Genomic DNA, 20,999 nt, shown 5'->3' with positions numbered 1-20,999 from the left:
TTCGCCCGATTCTTGAGTATTGTTCATCTGCCTGGGATCCATATCAGGTAGGACTGATAGAGGAGATAGAGAAGATCCAACGAAGAGCGGCACGTTTCGTTACGGAATCGTTTAGCTGGCGAGAGAGCGTTACGGAGATGCTAAACAAACTCCACTGGCAGACGTTACCATACAGACGTTGTGCATCACGGAGAGATTTACTATTGAAATTTCGGGACACCACTTTTCAGGAGGAGTCCGACAACATATTACTTCCCCCCCCCCCCCCCAACATACATCTCGCGTATTGACCACGAGGAGAAAATTCGAGAAATTAGAGCCAGTGCAGAGTCTTACCGACAATAATTCTTCACCCACACTATTCGCGAGTGGAACAGGGTTGGAAGGATCGGATAGTGGTACCGAAAGTACCCTCCACCACACACCGAGTGAGGTGGCGTAGTGGTTAGACACTGCACTCGCATTCGGGAGGATGACGGTTCAATCCCGCGTCCGGCCATCCTGATTTAGCTTTTCCGTAATTTCCCTAAATCGCTTCAGGCAAATGCCGAGATGGTTCCTTTGAAAGGGCACGGCCGACTTCCTTCCCCATCCTTCCCTAATCCGATGAGACCGATGACCTCGCTGTCTGGTCTCCTCCCCAAAACAACCCAACCCCTCCGCCACAGAGCATTAGGTGGCTTGCTGAGTTTGAAGTAGATGTAGATAAGGGGAACCAGCCTATATTCGCCGAGGCAGATGGAAAACCGCCTTAAAAACCATCCACAGGCTGGCCGGCTCACCGGACCTCGCCACTTATCCGCCGGGCGGATTCGTGCCGGGAATCAGCACGCCTTGGAACTCGGGAAGCAGCGCGTTAGACCGCATGGCTAGCCGAGTGGGCACAAGAAAAGCAGTAGATGAGTTTTGCTATTTGGGCAATAAGATAACTGATGGTGGTCGAAGTAGAGAGGATATAAAATGCAGACTGGCAATAGCAAGGAAAGCGTTTCTTGAAGAAGAGAAATTTGTTAGCATCGAGTATAGATTTAAGTGTCAGGAAGTCTTTTCTAAAAGTATTTGTATGGAGTGTAGCCATGTGTGGATGTGAAACATGGACGATAAATAGTTTAGACAAGAAGAGAATAGAAGCTCTTGAAATGTGATGGTACAGAAGAATGCTGAGGATTAGTTGTGTAGATCACGTAACAAATGACGAGGTTGTGAATAGAATTGGGGAGAAGAGGAATTTGCGGCACAACTTGACTAGAAGAAGGGATCAGTTGGCAGGACACATTCTGAGACGTAAAGGAATCGTCGATTTTGTATTGGTGGGAAGTGGGGGGGGGAGGTGGGGGGGATGGGGGGGATTTGTAGAAGGAGTGAGAGAGAGACCAAGACACGAATACAGTAAGCAGATACAGAAGGATGCAAGATGCAGAAGTTATTCAGAGATGAAGAGTCTTTCACAGGATAGAGTAGCATGGAGAGCTGCACAGATCAGTCTTGGGACTGAAGACCGTAATAGCAGCAACAACAACAACAGGTACTGTGAGTGAGTGGGAAACGTCTGTTCCCAGACAAGACACGAAGTGCATACTACTGACATTTGCACTGTTATGGAGATATTTTTTAGTGGGATACAAGTAAAGGTAAACGGACCGTGAGAAATGAAACAAATTGTAGTTCCTCTGTAAAGATCCAGCAAAACACACAAAAAATATTTTTTGAATGAGGACTCCATCAGGAGTCAATTGCTAACCGTCCTTTCGTTTTTAGAACTCAGAAAATGTTCCTGAATGACCGAAACTTTTTCAGCGGTGTCCGAGTTCACCCAGTACACTCTGCTGAAACATCTGCGATAGTGCGACTGCACGCGTCTTGGCAGAAGGGAGTGATTAAAAGAGACAGAACATGAATGCGTTGTTAGAACTTCAGTTACTCGCTTTATTCGCGTCGTTCAAATATTATTAGACAGGTCCTGTTCATCCGAGTCTTCCTTCGTCACAAACGAGACAGTACAGCTAGAAATGTAGCGGATAATGTCAGTTACAGTCTCAAATATGTAAATATGGTGCGACTATCTCTGAAGAAGCGTTAATCAACAAAAACTTTAGTAATATTTAGGCAAGTTTTTACAAAATATAAGTCTTGTGTAAAGACAGGCTGTACAAGTACAGTCGTACATTTCAGTATGCGAAAACAAAGTGTGTCGGCGTGACAATACACGAATATTAAACTGACGTCTGAAGGCAACTGGATCAAATAAACTCGTCGGAGTGAAGTGAAACTCTCATATACTTTCACTCTTGGACAAAGCAAAAGAGATGCCTCATTTCATCACCAGAAAACCGATAAAATGCAGTCTGTTTACAAAAAGATACTTATTTGTGCAGACGGATTGAAATACCGTTCAAGTGTCGGTGACCGACACTCAAAGGGGGAACGGGCTGTGTCATTCGCAGATGGAAGGCCAAAACTTAGAAATAAAGAATAGGAATATCTATGGAGGGAGGGCACTGTTCTGTGGTATCACCAGCAAGAAAAGCGAGTCCAAGACAATGGGACTGTCGCGTGACCGCGCTACAACGCTTTGTGTTTACATTTAGCGCTAAGATTGGAACTTCAACATCACGCTATTTCCCCTGTTTTTACGAAGTTATTTATTAGTAACACCAATAACAAATATTTGTTGCTGCTACAGATGCAAATCGGTATACATCAAACGACGTGAACTTGCTTTTTACAAATATGACGATTAAATTGTATTTATATCTCCATCTATATTTGCGATTCACAATTAAGTGCCTGGGGAAGGGTTCATTGCAGCAGCTTCAAGGTATTTTTCAACCGTTCGAGTCTCGAAGAGCTCACAGGGAAAATAAACACTTCAATATTTCCGTGTGAACTCTGATTTCTATTATTTTATTAGAATGATCATTTCTACGTGCGTAGGTGGGCGCCAACAAAATATTTTCACATTCGGAGAAGAAAGTTGGTAATTGAAATGTCGTGAGAATATCACGCGGCAACGAAGAACGCCTTTGCTTTAATGATTGCCTCCTCAATTCGCTTATCATATCCGTCGCTCTCTTTCCCCTATTTCGCGGTAATACAAAATGAGCTGCCCTTCTTTAACATTTTCAGCGCCCTCTGTCAGTACTGCTTTAGGCAAATACAATACCGCCTACCGATAGTTCAGCAGAGGACGGGCAAGTGTAGCGTAGACAGTCTCTTTAGCAAGTCGGTTACATAGTCTATGTGTTCTGCAAATAAATGACAGCCTTTGGTTCGCTTTCCCCACAACATTACCTATGCGCACGTTCGAATTTAAGTTGTTCGTAATTGTGATGCCTAACTATTTAGTTGAATTCACAGCATTTAGATTTGTGTGGTTTAACGTGTAACAGAACTTTAGCGGATTCCTTGTAGTACACACGTGGATGACTTCACACTTTTCGTTATTTAGAGTCAATTGCCGCCTTTCACACCATACAGATAACTTGTCTAAAACGTTTCGCAATTTCGTTTTGATCATCCGATGAAACGACATCACCTGCAAACAAACTAAGAGGGCTGCTCATATTGTCTCCTAAATTGTTTATATAGATAAAGAACAACAGAGGGCATATAACATTTCGCTGATGAACGCTAACTAATACTTCTGTTTTACTCGATGACTTTCCGTCAGTTACTACGAATTATGACCTTTTTGACAAGAAATCATGAATTCAGTCACGCAAGTGAGACGATATTCCGTAGGCACGCAATTTGATTAGAATTTGCTTCTGAGGAACGGTGTCAAAAGCCTTCTGGACATCTAAAAATATGGAATCAATTTGGTATCCCCAGGCGATAGGTCTATTTACTTCGTGAGAATAAAGACTTAGTTGTGTTGCACAAGAGCGATATTTCCTAAAACGTGTTGGCTGTTTGTCAATAAATCGTTTTCTTCGAGGTAATTCATGATGTTCCAACAGAGTATATGTTCTAAAATCCTTCTGCAAATCGACGTTAGCGATATGCGTCTCTAATTGATGTGATTTGTACAACTTTCCAGTCTTTGGATACGAATCTTTCGACTAGCGAGCGGTTGTATGTGACTCCTAAGTATGGAGCTAATGCATCAGCAAACTCCGAAAGGAATCTGACTGATATACAATCTGGACCGGAAGGCTTGCCGTTATTAAAAGGTTTAAGCTGCTTCGCTGCACCGAGGATATCTACTTCTAAGTTAGTCCAGTTGGCAGTTTTTCTTGACTCTAATTCTGGAATAGTTACTTCCTCTTCTTTGGTGAGTTTGTTATTTGATGAATTATACTAGCAAGAGGCGTATTGTCTGTTGAAAAATATCGAGATACAAAGCAATAAAGAGTTAGTATCTTATAGGTAGTTGATGTGAATGTATAGTCATATACTCTGGTGTGGCAAAACGTTACCACCACTGCCCACCGCATACACCTAATACCGTGAATGCCGCCTGCACTCGTTGCAGGAAAGCGACGCGGTAAGGAAGGCGTGTCAGCGCAGCAGAGATGGAGAGTCGCCGCAGCGACAACAGGAGTCTCGTGAGGGGGAAATACACGTACACGGCAGACTCTGACGAAGGCCGGCCGATTGTTGCGGTCCGTCGCGTGGGAACGAGCAATCTCGCTAACAGCGGGGGTGGTCAGCCGTTCGCGTGCCTCTGTTGTGAGCGGCTGTGAGCCGTGGTTGGAAGGACGCTGGCAACGTGTTGGGCGTCCAGCACCCACACGTGGACGTACGCATGCATCCTCTTCTCTCGGCTGTTGGGGGTATTATTATTTTGCTGTCGGTTTTGCATTTAGCAGTGTAAATACGTACATGAACATCCCATATACAGATGTGCGATTTTCTCTTGTTTTTTGTTACGTCACATGTTATTAAAAATATTACAGTGTGGGCTGTATTCCTCCGCGTTCTCGCTCAGATTGGAGCAACAAAGACGCCACATTAACTAAACACGTGTTGGTATGAAATTTCATTCATTCACTCTTCCTAAGATTTTAGCGCTATTTTGAAGACAGCGTATTCTGCAGCATGATAATATGAATATTGCTGTAAAATGAAACATAAACAAATGAAATTACGCAAGTAATACCATATTAAAATAAAACCGTAACATTCTAGCCCGCCCGGCTAGCCGTGCGGTCTAACGCGGTGCTTCCCGAGCGGGAAGGCGTGCCGGTACCCGGTACGAATCAGCCTGGTGGATTGGTGTCGAGGTCCGGTGTGCCGGCCAGTCTGTGGATGGTTTTTAAGGCGGTTTTCCATCTGCCTCGGTGAATGCGGGATGGTTCCCCATATTCCGCCTCAGTTACACTATGTCGGCGATTACTGCGCGAACACTGTCTCCACGTACGCGTACACCGTAATTACCACGCAAAAATTTGGGGTTACACTCGTCTGGTATGAGACGTTTCCGGGAGAGCGGGAGGGGGGAGGTTCACTGGAGGCCGGAGGCCGAACCGCACAATAACTCTGGAGTGGAGGGAGGGGGGGGGGGGGGGGGGCGTGGACTGCTGTGCCCTGATGTGGGGTTGTGGACCACTGACCACTGCGGGCTACGGCGGGATGAAGCCCCTCTGTCATTTCTAGGTCCCCAGTTCAACGTACAATACACACACACAAACCTTAAGATAATTAAGTGGATTTCCGAAGAGTGTCTTCCTGCTGCGTTAGGAACTGGTCCGAGAATATAATCGGCTGTTCGGGACTGTCCATAAAGTGGTGCAGTGTCACTTTTCACTTTCACGAATCAAGTAACTTTTAACAGGCTTACAAACCGAAAGCTAGTTTAAAAGGCGTTATCAAACATACGCTACTTTCTTTCACTACATACAGCACTATATTCATTACACTTATTACTTGTAGCTTCTGGTGGAGTAGCTTGTGCCTCTTTTTCATGTCCCTGAGGCACTGGTTCGAGCAGTGTGTTTACAGCAATCTTCAGTGAGCCTGCATCTGTTAGTAATTGCTTGCCCGCCTTTTTCCTCTTTTCCACAACAAAGCGCCTCTGGTTTTCAGTGTTCATATTTTCATTGCATTCCCGGTGGGGAGGTCGGTGCAACCTCTGACCTTGTCTTGTAGCATGCAACATGGGTAGGAAAATTGATAGTTTTTTTTTCTAAATATATTAACTTCTTCTATTGTTGTTATATTATTTAGGATAGCATGAGCTTCTGCAGTTGGTCAGAGTCCTCCCAGGGTGCACCAGCTATTCGTTTGAATTGTTAGTGGTTATTTGCATAAGACACATGGGAACACTACCAACTGGACCTCATACTGTTGTGTACATAGTTCTGCGTAGTCAGAGCGTACACAACTTTCCCACTAGAGCGCGCCCCGCTAAGCACAACAACGCAGGCACAGTGCACGTCCGTCTCCGCACTACGAGATGGCGCTGTCTTAGAGACGGACCAAATTCTGCTTCCGCCCATCCGCGTATTAATATGTAACGCAGCCAGTGAGATTGCTGCTAATGTAGAACCTTTTCTCGTCGCGGATCACACTCGTGCATTTATACCTGAATGCGTGAGGTATTATAACGAGTGCACAGACCTCCGATTAGTCAATCTGCATTAGTCTATAGTCAAGTTTCAGTCTGCGCCTAATAAGATTATGATATTCCTGTACATAGCCATGAAGAGATATATATAGACACTTTGTCAAGTATCAGAGACATGTGAGAATAAGATTAACGTACCAAAACCAAAGGAACTTCAGACTGTCAATCGTAAACAGCATCCAGAATCAAGTTACGTAATATCTATGTTTTTTTATTATTTTAATAAATGTGTGTTAAAATTACTCAAGTTCTGTTTAAAGTTGGTCTCTGTCAATCTGCTACTTTAAGCGTGCAAGTGGCATTTCTATTGTCTCACCTAACGGCAGAAGATAAACACGCCACGATAAGACCACGAGACATATTGCTGACACTCGCCTACTTCGCTAGAGCGACAAGTCAAATAATCTGATGGTGTGTGTACCGAAGGTCTTACAGTACGCACAGCACACATACTTTAACGAGAAAGATGCGCACTTGCAAGATTTCAGCCCAGCAACCGCCCCCGTGAAAATTTAGGTCATGCTACCGACAAGTGTGCTGGTCCGGCCTTCTGAATGTACTGCTTTCAGACATTTGGTCGCACCAGTTGTTCGTCACTATCCGCCCCACTTTAGTCATTGGGGAGTGCTGGCTTCGCGCATGCGCAAGTCGAGGTTCGGCTGCTGCTGGCTGCAGCCTTGCGGGGCTTCCTCTCTTTTTAAAGCGGAATAGGTGTTGATCTGTGGCGGAAATGACGACAGAGTTCAGTCTGCGATTCAGTGCTGGTGCGGGCAGATATTTTTCGGAGCACACCGTTGGATTTGGGACTCGACAGCAGGCGACTCTCGAAGTGTTCCCATCTCTACCCAGCGACATCGTCAGTTACAGTTGCACGGGGTCATCGAGACCACAACGCACGTCAACAGAAACAGATCGCCTGGTCCGATGCACCGCGTTCCTTGTTAAAGCAGGTTGGCGGTCATGTCCGAGCACAACGCCATCCAAGCGTCAAGGATGCTGGCCGTTGGCAGCAGCGTTGTGTTGTGTGGGGACATTCACCCTGGCTTCAACAGGACCTGTGGCAGTAACCGATGGCACCGTAACCACTATGGACTACGGGAGTAGCTTACAATTGGTTCGCCTCTTACTTTAAGAACAGAAAGCAGAAGGTAATTCTCCGCAATATTGAGAGTGGTAGTGATGTTCAGTCCCAATGGGACACTGTTAAGTGGGACGTTCCCCAAGGGTCGGTGCTGGGGCCACTGCTGTTTCTTATTTATATAAATGATTTGCCTTCTAGTATTACAGGTGATTCAAAAATATTTCTGTTTCCTGACGACACCAGCTTGGCAGTGAAGGATCTTGTGTGTAATATTGAAACAGTATCAAATAATGTAGTTCATGAAATAAGTTCGTGGCTTGTGGAAAATAATTTGATCCTAAATCACAGTAAGACTCAGTTTTTACAGTTTCTAACTCACAGAGTTACACACAAGAACCAATATTTTGATCAGACAGAACTGACATATTATAAGCGAGACGGAACAGTTCAAGTTCCTAGGCGTTCGGAGAGATAGTAAGCTGTTGTGGAAAGCCTGTGTCCAGGATCTTGTTCAGAAACTAAATGCTGCTTTATTTACTATTAGAACAGTATCTGAAATATGTGACAGTTCAACACGAAACGTAGTCTACTTCGCATATTTTCATACGCTTATGTCATATGGTATTATTTTTTGGGGTATTTTTGGCTCAAAAACGGGCTGTTCGAGCTATATGTGGTGTAAGTTCGAGAACCTCTTGTCGACCCCTATTCAACAGCCTGGGAATTCTGACATTGCCCTCACAGTATATATTTTCTTTAATGTCGTTTGTTGTTAGCAATATTAGCTTATTCCCAAGAGTTAGCAGCTTTCACTCAGTTAATACTAGGCAGAAATCAAATCTGCATGTGGAATGCATTTCCTTGACTCTTGTGCAGAAAGGAGTGCAGTATTCTGCTGCATCCATTTTGAATAAGCTACCACTAGAACTCAAAAATCTTAGCAGTAGCCCAAACACTTTTAAGTCTAAACTGAAGAGTTTCCTCATGGCTCACTCCTTCTGTTCTGTCGAGGAGCTCCTGGAAGAGCTGAAAACTTAAGCAAATTCCAGTGTTACACTGCTGATTTTCTTAATTTAAACTCACGACTTGTCGCCTCCCCCCATGAACCATGGACCTTGCCGTTGGTGGGGAGGCTTGCGTGCCTCAGCGACACAGATGGCCGTACCGTAGGTGCAACCACAACGGAGGGGTATCTGTTGAGAGGCCAGACAAACATGTGGTTCCTGAAGAGGGGCAGCAGCCTTTTCAGTAGTTGCAGGGGCAACAGTCTGGATGATTGACTGATCTGGCCTTGCAACATTAACCAAAACGGCCTTGCTGTGCTGGTACTGCGAACGGCTGAAAGCAAGGGGAAACTACAGCCGTAATTTTTCCCGAGGACATGCAGCTTTACTGGATGATTAAATGATGATGGCATCCTCTTGGGTAAAATATTCCGGAGGTAAAATAGTCCCCCATTCGGATCTCCGGGCGGGGACTACTCAAGAGGATGTCGTTATCAGGAGAAAGAAAACTGGCGTCCTACGGATCGGAGCGTGGAATGTCAGATCCCTTAATCGGGCAGGTAGGTTAGAAAATTTAAAAAGGGAAATGGATAGGTTAAAGTTAGATATGGTGGGAATTAGTGAAGTTCGGTGGCAGGAGGAACAAGACTTCTGGTCAGGTGACTACAGGGTTATAAACACAAAATCAAATAGGGGTAATGCAGGAGTAGGTTTAATAATGAACAGGAAAATAGGAATGCGGGTAAGCTACTACAAACAACATAGTGAACGCATTATTGTGGCCAAGATAGATACGAAGCCCACACCTACTACAGTAGTACAAGTTTATATGCCAACTAGCTCTGCAGATGACGAAGAAATTGAAGAAGTGTATGATGAAATAAAAGAAATTATTCAGATAGTGAAGGGAGATGAAAATTTAATAGTAATGGGTGACTGGAATTCGAGTGTAGGAAAAGGGAGAGAAGGAAACATAGTAGGTGAATATGGATTGGGGCTAAGAAATGAAAGAGGAAGCCGCCTAGTAGAATTTTGCACGGAGCACAACTTAATCATAGCTAACACTTGGTTTCAGAATCATGAAAGAAGGTTGTATACGTGGAAGAACCCTGGAGATACTAAAAGGTATCAAATAGATTATATAATGGTAAGACACAGATTTAGGAACCAGGTTTTAAGTTGTAAGACATTTCCAGGGGCAGATGTGGACTCTGACCACAATCTATTGGTTATGACCTGTAGATTAAAACTGAAGAAACTGCAAAAATGTGGGAAATTAAGGAGATGGGACCTGGATAAACTGAAAGAACCAGAGGTTGTACAGAGTTTCAGGGAGAGCATAAGGGGACAATTGACAGGAATAGGGGAAAGAAATACAGTAGAAGAAGAATGGGTAGCTCTGAGGGATGTAGTAGTGAAGGCAGCAGAGGATAAAGTAGGTACAAAGACGAGGGCTGCTAGAAATCCTTGGGTAACAGAAGAAATATTGAATTTAATTGATGAAAGGAGAAAATATAAAAATGCAGTAAATGAAGCAGGCAGAAAGGAATACAGACGTCTCAAAAATGAGATCGACAGGAAGTGCAAAATGGCTAAACAGTGATGGCTAGAGGACAAATGTAAGGATGTAGAAGCTTATCTCACTAGGGGTAAGATAGATAATGCCTACAGGAAAATTAAAGAGACCTTTGGAGAGAAGAGAACCACGTGTATGAATATCAAGAGCTCAGATGGCAACCCAGTTCTAAGCAAAGAAGGGAAGGCAGAAAGGTGGAAGGAGTATATAGAAGGTTTATACAAGGGTGATGTACTTGAGGACATTATTATGGAAATAGAAGAGGATGTAGATGAAGACGAAATGGGAGATACGATACTGCGTGAAGAGTTTGACAGAGCACTGAAAGACCTGAGTCGAAACAAGGCCCCCGGAGTAGACTACATTCCATTAGAACTACTGACGGCCTTGGGAGAGCCAGTAATGACAAAACTCTACCAGCTGGTGAGCAAGATGTATGAGACAGGCGAAATACCCTCAGACTTCAAGAAGAATATAATAATTCCAATCCCAAAGAAATCATGTGCTGACAGATGTGAAAATTACCGAACTATCAGTTTAATAAGTCACAGCTGCAAAATACTAACGCGAATTCTTTACAGACGAATGGAAAAACTGGTAGATGCGGACCTCGGGGAGGATCAGTTTGGATTCCGTCGAAATGTTGGAACACGTGAGGCAATACTGACCTTACGACTTATCTTAGAAGAAAGATTAAGAAAAGGCAAACCTACGTTTCTAGCATTTGTAGACTTAGAGAAAGCTTTTGACAATGTTGACTGGAATACTCTTTTTCAAATTCTAAAGGTGGCAGGGGTAAAATACAGGGAGCGAAAGGCTATTTACAATTTGTACAGAAACCAGATGGCAGTCATAAAAGTCGAGGGGCATGAAAGGGAAGCAGTGGTTGGGAAAGGAGTGAGACAGGGTTGTAGCCTCTCCCCGATGTTATTCAATCTGTATATTGAGCAAGCAGTAAAGGAAACAAAAGAAAAATTTGGAGTAGGTATTAAAATTCATGGAGACGAAGTAAAAACTTTGAGGTTCGCCGATGACATTGTAATTCTGTCAGAGACGGCAAAGGACTTGGAAGAGCAGTTGAACGGAATGGACAGTGTCTTGAAAGGAGGGTATAAGATGAACATCAACAAAAGCAAAACGAGGATAATGGAATGTAGTCAAATTAAATCGGGTGATGCTGAGGGAATTAGATTAGGAAATGAGACACTTACAGTAGTAGTAAAGGAGTTTTGCTATTTAGGAAGTAAAATAACTGATGATGGTCGAAGTAGAGACGATATAAAATGTAGACTGGCAATGGCAAGGAAAGCGTTTCTGAAGAAGAGAAATTTGTTAACATCGAATATAGATTTATGTATCAGGAAGTCGTTTCTGAAAGTATTTGTTTGGAGTGTAGCCATGTATGGAAGTGAAACATGGATGATTACTAGTTTGGACAAGAAGAGAATAGAAGCTTTCGAAATGTGGTGCTACAGAAGAATACTGAAGATAAGGTGGATAGATCACGTAACTAATGAGGAGGTATTGAATAGGATTGGGGAGAAGAGAAGTTTGTGGCACAACTTGACTAGAAGAAGGGATCGGTTGGTAGGACATGTTTTGAGGCATCAAGGGATCACAAATTTAGCGTTGGAGGGCAGCGTGGAGGGTAAAAATCGTAGAGGGAGACCGAGAGATGAGTACACTAAGCAGATTCAAAAGGATGTAGGTTGCAGTAGGTACTGGGAGATGAAGCAGCTTGCACAGGATAGAGTAGCATGGAGAGCTGCATCAAACCAGTCTCAGGACTGAAGACAACAACAACAAACTTGTCGCCTGAATGTTACTTATATTTCATTTTATCTGTTTCTACTATCGTGTTATAATTTCACGTATTGACTCGTTCCATGACCGTGGACACATCTCCTTAATTTAGTCCCACGGAAAAATAAATAAATAAATGAAAACATTATTGGCGCATCACCTACGTCCCTTCATGCCCGATGTCCTGCTCGACAGCGATGGCAACTTCCAGTATTCTAGCTGTCCGTGTCACGAGGCCTCAATGGTGTCATTCTGGTTTGAGGATAGTAGTAGTGAACTCACGTTCATGTCTTGGCCACCAACTTTGCCCGATCTCAACACGATGGAACATATCAAGGACGCTATCGGGCGCCAGCTTCGAACCTGCAAACCACCGGCTTGTAGTGTATGGGTATAGCGTGACCCGTGCGTAGACACTTGGTGCCGCATACCCTCGGAAACTCACCAAGCATTTGTCGAATCCGTGGTACACAGAATCGCCGCCACAGGTGGACCAACACGCTACTAATCAGACGGTCATAAGATGCTGTCTCATGTTGTACACTACTGGCCATTAAAATTGCTACACCAAGAAGAAATGCAGATGATAAACGGGTATTCATTGGACAAATATACTAGAACTGACATGTGATTACATTTTCACCCAATTTGGGTACATAGATCCTGAGAAATCAGTACCCAGAACAACCACCGCTCGCCGTAATAACGGCCTTGATACGCCTGGGCATTGAGTCAAACAGAGCTTGGATGGCGTGTACAGGTACAGCTGCCCATGCAGCTTCAAGACAATACCACAGTCCATCAAGAGTAGTGACTGGAGTATTGTGACGAGTCAGTTGCTCGGCCACCATTGACCAGACGTTTTCAGTTGGTGATAGATCTGGAGAATGGGCTCGCCAGGGCAGCAGTCGAACATTTTCTGTATCCAAAAAGGCCCGTACAGCACCTGCAACATGCGGTCGTGCATTATCCTGCTGAAATGTACGGTTTCTCAGGGATCGAATGAAGGGTAGAGCCACGGGTCGTAACACATCTGAAATATAACGTCCACTGTTCAAAGTGCCGTCAATTCGAACAAGAGGTGACTGAGACGTGTAATCAGTGGCACCCCATACCATCACGCGGGGTGGTACGCCAGTATGGGGATGACGAATACACGCTTCCAATGTGCGCTCACCGCGATGTCGCCAAACACGGATGCGACCATCACGATGTTGTAAACAGAACCTGGATTCATCCGAAAAAATTACGTTTTGCCATTCTTGCACCCAGGTTCGCCGTTGAGTACACCATTGCAGGCGCTTCTGTCTGTCATGCAGCGTCAAGGGTAACCGCAGCCATGGTCTCCGAGCTGATAGTCCATGCTGTTGCAAACGTCGTCGAACTGTTCGTGCAGATGGTTGTCGTCTTGCAAACGGCCCCATCTGTTGACTCAGGGATCGAGACGTGGCTGCACGATCCGTTACAGCCATGCGGATAAGATGCCTGTCATCTGGACTGCTAGTGATACGAGGCCGTTGGGATCCAGCACGGCGTTCCGTATTACCCTCCTGAACCCACCGATTCCATATTCTGATAACAGTCATTGGATCTCGACCAACGCGAGCAGCAATGTCGCGATACCATAAACCACAATCGTGATAGGCTACAGTCCGACCTTAATCAAAAGTCGGAAAGGTCATGGTACGCATTTCTCCTCCTTACACGAGGCATCACAACGTTTCACCAGGCAACGCCGGTCAACTGCTATTTGAGTATGAGAAATCGGATGGAAACTTTCCTCGTGTCAGCACGTTTTAGGTGTCGCCACCGGCGCCAACCTTTTGTGAATGCTCTGAAAAGGTAATCATTTGCATATCACAGCATCTTCTTCCTGTCGGTTAAATTTCGCGTCTGTGGCTCGTCATCTTCGCGGTGTAGCAATTTTAATGGTCAGTAGTGTATTTATGAGAGAAGTTGTAGATAAAATCGGTTGTGTAAGTGTGTTCTTCTAGTTACTTCATTGAAAGGTGATTCAAAAGTCATCTCCCATAGACAAACAGGGTGAACAAGAACTCCACCGACAGATTTCCAGAGATGGTAGTAGGGAACAAGAAAAACGTCCAGTAAACATGAGCTCCAAAATGCATTTCTTAAGAGCTGTGAGCACTTGCCCAGTAAAATAGATGTGTTTCACAGTAACGAAGATGTACAAGGGCTCACAACTAGTGCATTGCAGAGCCTATATTTACTGGACATTATTTTCGTGTTTTTGGTGCAAACCCTTAAAAAAAGGGGAAACAAAGAGCTTGCAGTAGAAGAGATTTGTATCACAGTATCGAAGATGAGATAGTGCTTATAGCTCCTCAGGTATGTATTTTAGAACCCATGTTATCAGACTTTTTTCCATACTATCACGTCTGAAGGTTCTGTGTCACACTATTTGTCCTATGCGACGTCAACTTTGAATTACCCTGTATATGGCAGGGTCAGTCAATTCCATTGTACTATGGAGATTTCCACATAACTGGTACTATTTTAAAGCTACTTTACCACTAGTACATTCGACGCTGAGATGAAAGTTACACATATTTCCAAGTACCGTCAACTTGATTTTTTTTTGCCGTATTAGAAAAGTTCGTCGGCTTTTGAAAACGATATTTGATTCCTCGCCAAAAGGGATGTCGCTGTTTGCATTGCCGGTAGATGTTTATCAATGAGAAAATTGCGTGTTTTCAGCATCACTTGCAGACAGGTATTTAAAGGTGTTTTTGATTACGCCTTTGAGTAGATGAATTTTTGGCAGTCTGCCAAAGTGTCTCGGCGCGCTAATTCATCCACATGTAAATAAAAACTACTTCTTCTGCTTGAAAGAGTAATAGCTGTCTTCCAGACTTACTTTTAGCTGTAGATACTCTGTTGCATTTAGATTCAGAATATCACTTGGCTGTGTTGCAACACGAAGTTTGATGTAGACGGGATAGTCTAGCCAACGTAGAGTTTCCTTTAAAAAAATTGCGTGTGGTACTTGTTTTGTAACCGTGTGCTTTATGTTTTTCTTTTAAGTGTTGAAAAATTGGCGAGACGCATTAGCACAATGTTGGAAGGTCGAGAAAACCAAAATTACGACGATATTTCGCTGGAGCTTCCTGTTTTTCTTTTTCTTCAGAAATTAATAAACAAACGGGAGACGGGGAGGGGGGAGTGGAAAACAGTTGGAACGTAAAGAACTCCGTTTAGAGCCTTTGACATGGCGAAAAAATTGTCCCAAATAAGACATTAGACTGCTGACTGCACTGAGCAGAAAGCTCAGACAAGCTCACGAAGTTCTATGGAGTGTCCGAGGTTTCATAGTTTCGAAAAACTGATCTAGGGAAAAGTTTACACGTCCCAAACATGACTGATGAACATTTATTCAGTATACAGCGTATTGTGTAAATAATTAGCACTGTTTTCAATGAAATATGGAGGAATTTTATCATTTCCGATGAAAATTTTAGAATTTTCTTAGAAGTCCGGAATATGTAAATTTAAAGTTGCCTATTTTAATTTAGTGCCTACAAGCAAAAGTATTTGCTATAAAGAGTTCTTATGGGTTAAATAATCTTTCTTCTCGATATTTTTAACTTTCATGTGTCGTAACACAGTCGAAAAGTTGCCCACTTTCTAAGATAACTTTGCCATTGGCGTTTGCAGTTGTTTTAATGTATAAATGTTTTCTTATTTCGTCAGAATAGTCAAATCACTTTACGGAAGAATGTTTTGATACGGAGAAATCTGGAAGTGCGTGTGTCGGGAGTTGGATTTCCCCAGTATTTATTCAACTTTCAATTTTTCATGTGATACTCTGTAATGTAGTGGACACTTATATCAAAAAGGCGGCAAATAAATACGGTTGCCGTAAAATATTATTATAGGTGTGCCAGTTATAAAGAGAAGAAAAGTAAAAAAAATGAACAAAGTGACTTGCTGCACGCTTCAACTCGAAGTTCAAAGTCTTTCGGTATCTGTGCACTTCCTGCTTGACGTACGAGGCAGCCATATTGATTGAAACAGGCTTGTCAGTACGATCAAGTGCAGTACAAAACCTAAAAGTTAGTTTCTTAATCCCATCTTTTCCAACAATGCACAAAAAAAGTCACATATGATTTGTTGTGGTAGCTACAAAATAGTGAAATTACCTGACAGTTATCTCTGCCAAGTTTTCAGTCAAATTCATTCCGGATGTCCGATGGGTAACAAGTTGTGTATGAAACGTGTGTACAGAAATCGACGGTCCTTTAGTACGATAGTTGTGTACTAGACATCCAAAATCTGCAGAGCTCTTACGGGCAAACCTTACGTCATAGCGAGGTCACTTGACAATGTATGTTGACGACAGAAATTCTGATTTAAGCATCTGAATGCTCACACAAGGTATTTCTTTGGATCTGCATCAGATTTTAACAATGGAGTGTACGTACGTAGGGGAAGGTAACGCGAGTGCTAACAAGGAAGCAAAAGTGTCACGGAAATGCTCAGTCTGAACAAGCGTACACCACAATAATGACGCGCTAGCTTCTGATGAATGGCTACTTAGAAAATTCTGATTTCCATTTGTTAGTGTATAATCTACGTTGCAGAGCATAGAAACAGAATGCAGATGTTGAGAACAATAAAGTTTGATACAGAATACTTGTCAAACAGAGGATGAATTAGAATTCGGGATACTACAATGTGTTGAACCCCGAAAGCCACAGCTTAAAACCCTAAATTCATCACCGTGTAGCGAATGTAATTCAGAATACCGGTAAGAGTGTACGTCAGTTAATAGATTTGTTCGATTTCTTTTTCAAGTTTGAAAATTATTTTGCTGCGGTTTCGAATTACAGTAGATATGATCCTATCAGGGACATTCTGAACGTTCGGTGTTAATTTTTATTGCCCATGCTTATCACGCTGCGTCCTATGGCTATCCATGCACATGTACCGTTAGTGTATTGCGAGTTCACTCCGCAGTACGTGGGTTCCGCAATCTTTTTGACGTAGTTCGTTCATTCTCCACAGGTGACGACGCTGTAGCTCTTGTTCTGCCAACCAACGCTTGCAGTTGGAGTTCGGCGGCGCGGCAGGGAACATCGGCGGGAGGAAGCAGCAGAAGCAAGCGGGGGTATGGGGAACCATCACAGCCACGACGTCCTCCTGCAAAATTCTCTTCCAAGGAACAACTCTGGATCTGATCTTCACGACAAGACCCCGACGCAATTAGTGCCCATTGACAAATTAGCTAAGGTAAAGCTCAAGGAAGTGCTTCAAACAGCTGTTTCTTTGTTTGCGAATACTCTCTCGCTAGTGGTTTGGTTTCAAACGTAACGGCTTTGTTAACCATGCGTCTCGTGTGTTTTTCCCGTCATATAGATAATAGTTTTTAACGCGACCCACAACACTGGAAATGAATGTGAAGGTATAAACTTGAGTGTGATGTGAATGATTTCTGCTACGTGTGAAATGTGGCCTTAGTGGGACAACAGCTGTGGGACGCTTGGTTACGTGGGAGAAAGTTTCTAATTTGTTTCGTGCTGGGTGAGGAATAACGCGTTGGTTTACGGCGTGTGCTTTTGAATCCAGCTCAAGGCTACGCAAGAAAGTTGTACCTACTTCGTGGTTATTAGATGTGCACAACTGAATTGTGCTAACAAATGTGGTTTTTAATTTTATTTTTTTTTTTTTTTTAATTTTTAGATTCTTGCCCAGAAGAGTTTAGAAGAAGATTCGGTGCAAGGAATTACGAGCCGAATATTCACTGTAAGTTAACATTTTTCTCAATGAAATATATTTGTTTTGTATGTAATTATTTTTTTCCTTTTTTCATCTCGTGTCCTAAGCGTGTTTTGTTTTGTTGTCAAGTTTATGTAATGTTTTTTGTAGAGCTGCATGTTTTGCACTGCGACTGCAACAACAACATAATACCAAACTACTAGCCGTGCTAGACACTTAGCTTGCAGTGAAAGCATTTATTTCATTTTTAAAACTACACCAGTCGCTACCTGTCTATAATCGTAATGTCTGTACTTTTTCTGTTTTTAAATTTAGAAATATGTGTTCCCGCGATATCCAGATTTATCCCAACGGCTGTTCTTGTTCTTCCATTCCTCCGCTGGCCCCCAAAAACATGAGTGGCTTAGCCAAACAACATTCAAACAACAGGCCGAAAGATTTCTTGGCGTTCTGGCTGATGAGCGACAGATTGAGATATATGTCAAGGTGAGTAACTTCTAATTTATGTAAAGACGTAAGTGTTTTCGATTTATGCCAAGTGTGTCGTCTGTATGATCGACGTAATTTTTAATATAAATTATATACTCAGTACAAACTAAGACAAACACGAGATTGTATGCTACTTAATAACTACACATACAGGGTTTCAATTCCTGTTTAAGTAGTTGGCTTGTTTGACTCATATTATTGTCGCTAGTATCAGATAACAAGTGGTTTCCCAACGTCAAACTCCCTTTTCCCAATATTACTCTACGGAAATTTCTAGTGACATGTTTACTTGCAGTTGTCTCAAACTTTTGTTAGATATTTCTGTGTGGTTTTGTAATTATAAGCCATTATTACTACTATTTTTTGTGTCAGTAAACCACTTATCTTTTGTAAAGCTCATATTAATTTAATTTAAATAGCCACTATATTTATCTTTAATCAGCAAAGGAACCATGTTTTTTTGAGCCATTTTGGAAGTGGCTTCGATCATTTGAAATTTTATATAGGCTAATCAAGACAATAAAATAGTATGAGGAGAAGTACCCAAACCATTCCAAGGAAAAGTTAAAACCTTTTCAAGTGGATGGTAAAGGTTGTGGACTCGGTCAGGAGTGACCAACGTTGAGATAAAAAATTTGACGAAAGAAAAGCCCGCTGTAGTTCCCTATATGGTGAAATATAATTCTTTTGTGATAAACTTTTTATGTTCATGCTTGTTATTTGTAACTAACATTTTCAGTGAAATGAATTTTGTTCTTTTGAAGTGCAGATGTATTCATCCGATGGAAATGAGGTGACACAAGAAAATTTTAGAGATCTGCTCATGGCTGCATATCGTTTAGCGATGGATCATTATCCAGAAGGCTCTGTTACGTGCAAGAGACTCTACCACACCTTGCAGGCTGTTATTGATTCTGCTGTAAGTTACTGATATTTACGACAGTTAACAGATTTATCTTACACAATAGAATGTTTTTGTTTTTACTTTACAGTTTGGCTATCAATAAAGAAAAAAATTATTGTAGGTGGTGTGAATTTATCCAGTTATGCATTACAACTGAAATTAGATGTTGGTAAACAGAGATCACGTTAAAAATGAATGACTGTGTGCGTGTGCGTGTGTGTGTGTGTGTGTGTGTGTGTGTGTGTGTGTAGGGGAGGGGGGTGTTTCAATGTTGTGTTTTTTGAGTAATGGTATTTACTGCTAAAATCTATGTAACATTTCTTAAAACAAGTAGGGCCCACTCGATGTTTTCAACATTTTTCTCACTTCACTCAATAATTAATGCTATCCATGCTTAGGCAACCTAAATTTAATCTAGTAAACTAGTGAGGAAGCTGCTACTCAGGGGAAAAACACTGCTGCCCCTCACTTTGATTAGTTATATAGTTGCTGCTTATCTGCTATTGATAATCTTAACATTTATTTGATGACTATTGATTTTGAAAATAATATTTGCCTATATCTGACAGTGGAAACTCCAGGTTGGAATATAACCAAAATTAGGAAAAGACTAGATTGCTGTTCACCTATAGATGACCTGTTGGAGACAGACACAACAAAAAGACTGATACGCATTATAGCCTTCCGCCAAAGCCCTCCTCACCAAAGAACATGCACACTTGCCAGTGGTAGTGGACATGTGTGCATGAGGTATACTTGCTTTTGTGTGTGTGTGCGCGTGTGTGCTGAGGAAGGCTTCGGCCAAAAGCTGCAATGTGTAACAGTCTTTTTGTTGTGCCTGTCAGCAGCTCAACATGGCATCTTTGAGTAGTGCTCTACTCTTTTTCTAATATTGTTTACCTGTATATGTAAATACTCTCCTATTTTCTGTACAACATTACTTGCTTTACAGTGAGCCATGCTACTTGTCAAGTTCCTAATAAAACTTTTCAGTCCTTGAATTTAAACATTCAGATAATTTAAAACATGTTTTTAATTTTCTTTTGGTTTGCCAGGGATTACATATTTTTTGCTTTGCGTTAGGTGTGAGCTTGTCCACAACTTACTTCCATAGTACATAATTGCTCTATGAATCCTAAAAAGAGACAATGTCTTCACATCTTGTATTCAGTATATCATCGTTAAAAGAGAAAGTGTGTTGTTTAGTCCCCCTTAAACATCCCAACAACAACAACAACAACAACAACAAATTGTGTGTGTGTCACTCATTGTTGGGGATGAGGGTTGTCTATTCAGATCACAGATAACCAAAGAGTTTGTGCCAATAATATCAGTTCAAAAAGCTTATGTTGCTTGCTGACAATCATTGGGATTCAGCTGCTGTTTCTATTACTCATGAAGGTTATTGCTTACTTTCATTAGAAGTGCTAACAATAATAAATTATATCCAAAGAGAATAGCTATAGTTCAGTTGGTGTAGGCTACTCCTGACAGTTTCAGTGGGCTGGGTACAGCAGCTCCACAGGCGTACTTCAACCAATAGTGTAACATGATTTTGTAAACTATGTCAAAGCCTCAGTGTTGTCACAATTTTGTAGGCGACTATTCTTTTTGTCTGCAGTCATTATTGCTTAACAGTTAAAAGCAATGTTCGAGCTGTCGGGGATCTTCTTACTCTGTTTCGGTTATACAGAATGGCAATATCTTAAGGTTGTAGCACCTGCTTAGTGCGTTTGACACGAATCAGCAGTCTTTATGCATGTTCTGTATGTCGTATGGTGTGCCATTAGGAAGGATGATGTCATGTGTACATGTTACTGACACACAAACTGCGTAAG

General features: G+C 42.3%; 1 protein-coding gene across 2 annotated transcripts in view; it reads left to right on the top strand.

The window, feature by feature from the left end:
* LOC126285344 (uncharacterized) overlaps positions 1-20,999 on the top strand; it is a 336,600-nt gene that overhangs the window by 268,264 nt on the left and 47,337 nt on the right. The window contains exons 1-5 of one of the 2 annotated variants that reach the window (XM_049984660.1): positions 15,734-15,794; positions 17,058-17,282; positions 17,733-17,795; positions 18,084-18,254; positions 19,027-19,176. In XM_049984660.1, the coding sequence (XP_049840617.1) occupies positions 17,163-17,282; positions 17,733-17,795; positions 18,084-18,254; positions 19,027-19,176 (504 nt within the window). In that variant the 5' untranslated portion in view covers positions 15,734-15,794; positions 17,058-17,162. Of the gene's footprint in view, positions 1-15,733; positions 15,795-17,057; positions 17,283-17,732; positions 17,796-18,083; positions 18,255-19,026; positions 19,177-20,999 lie in introns of those variants that run through there. The other variant, XM_049984659.1, reaches the window with a different exon arrangement.

This window comes from Schistocerca gregaria, chromosome 8 (assembly GCF_023897955.1).
Source record: "Schistocerca gregaria isolate iqSchGreg1 chromosome 8, iqSchGreg1.2, whole genome shotgun sequence".
Taxonomy (NCBI): Eukaryota; Metazoa; Arthropoda; class Insecta; order Orthoptera; family Acrididae; genus Schistocerca; species Schistocerca gregaria.
This window is presented reverse-complemented; position numbering and strand designations above follow the sequence as displayed.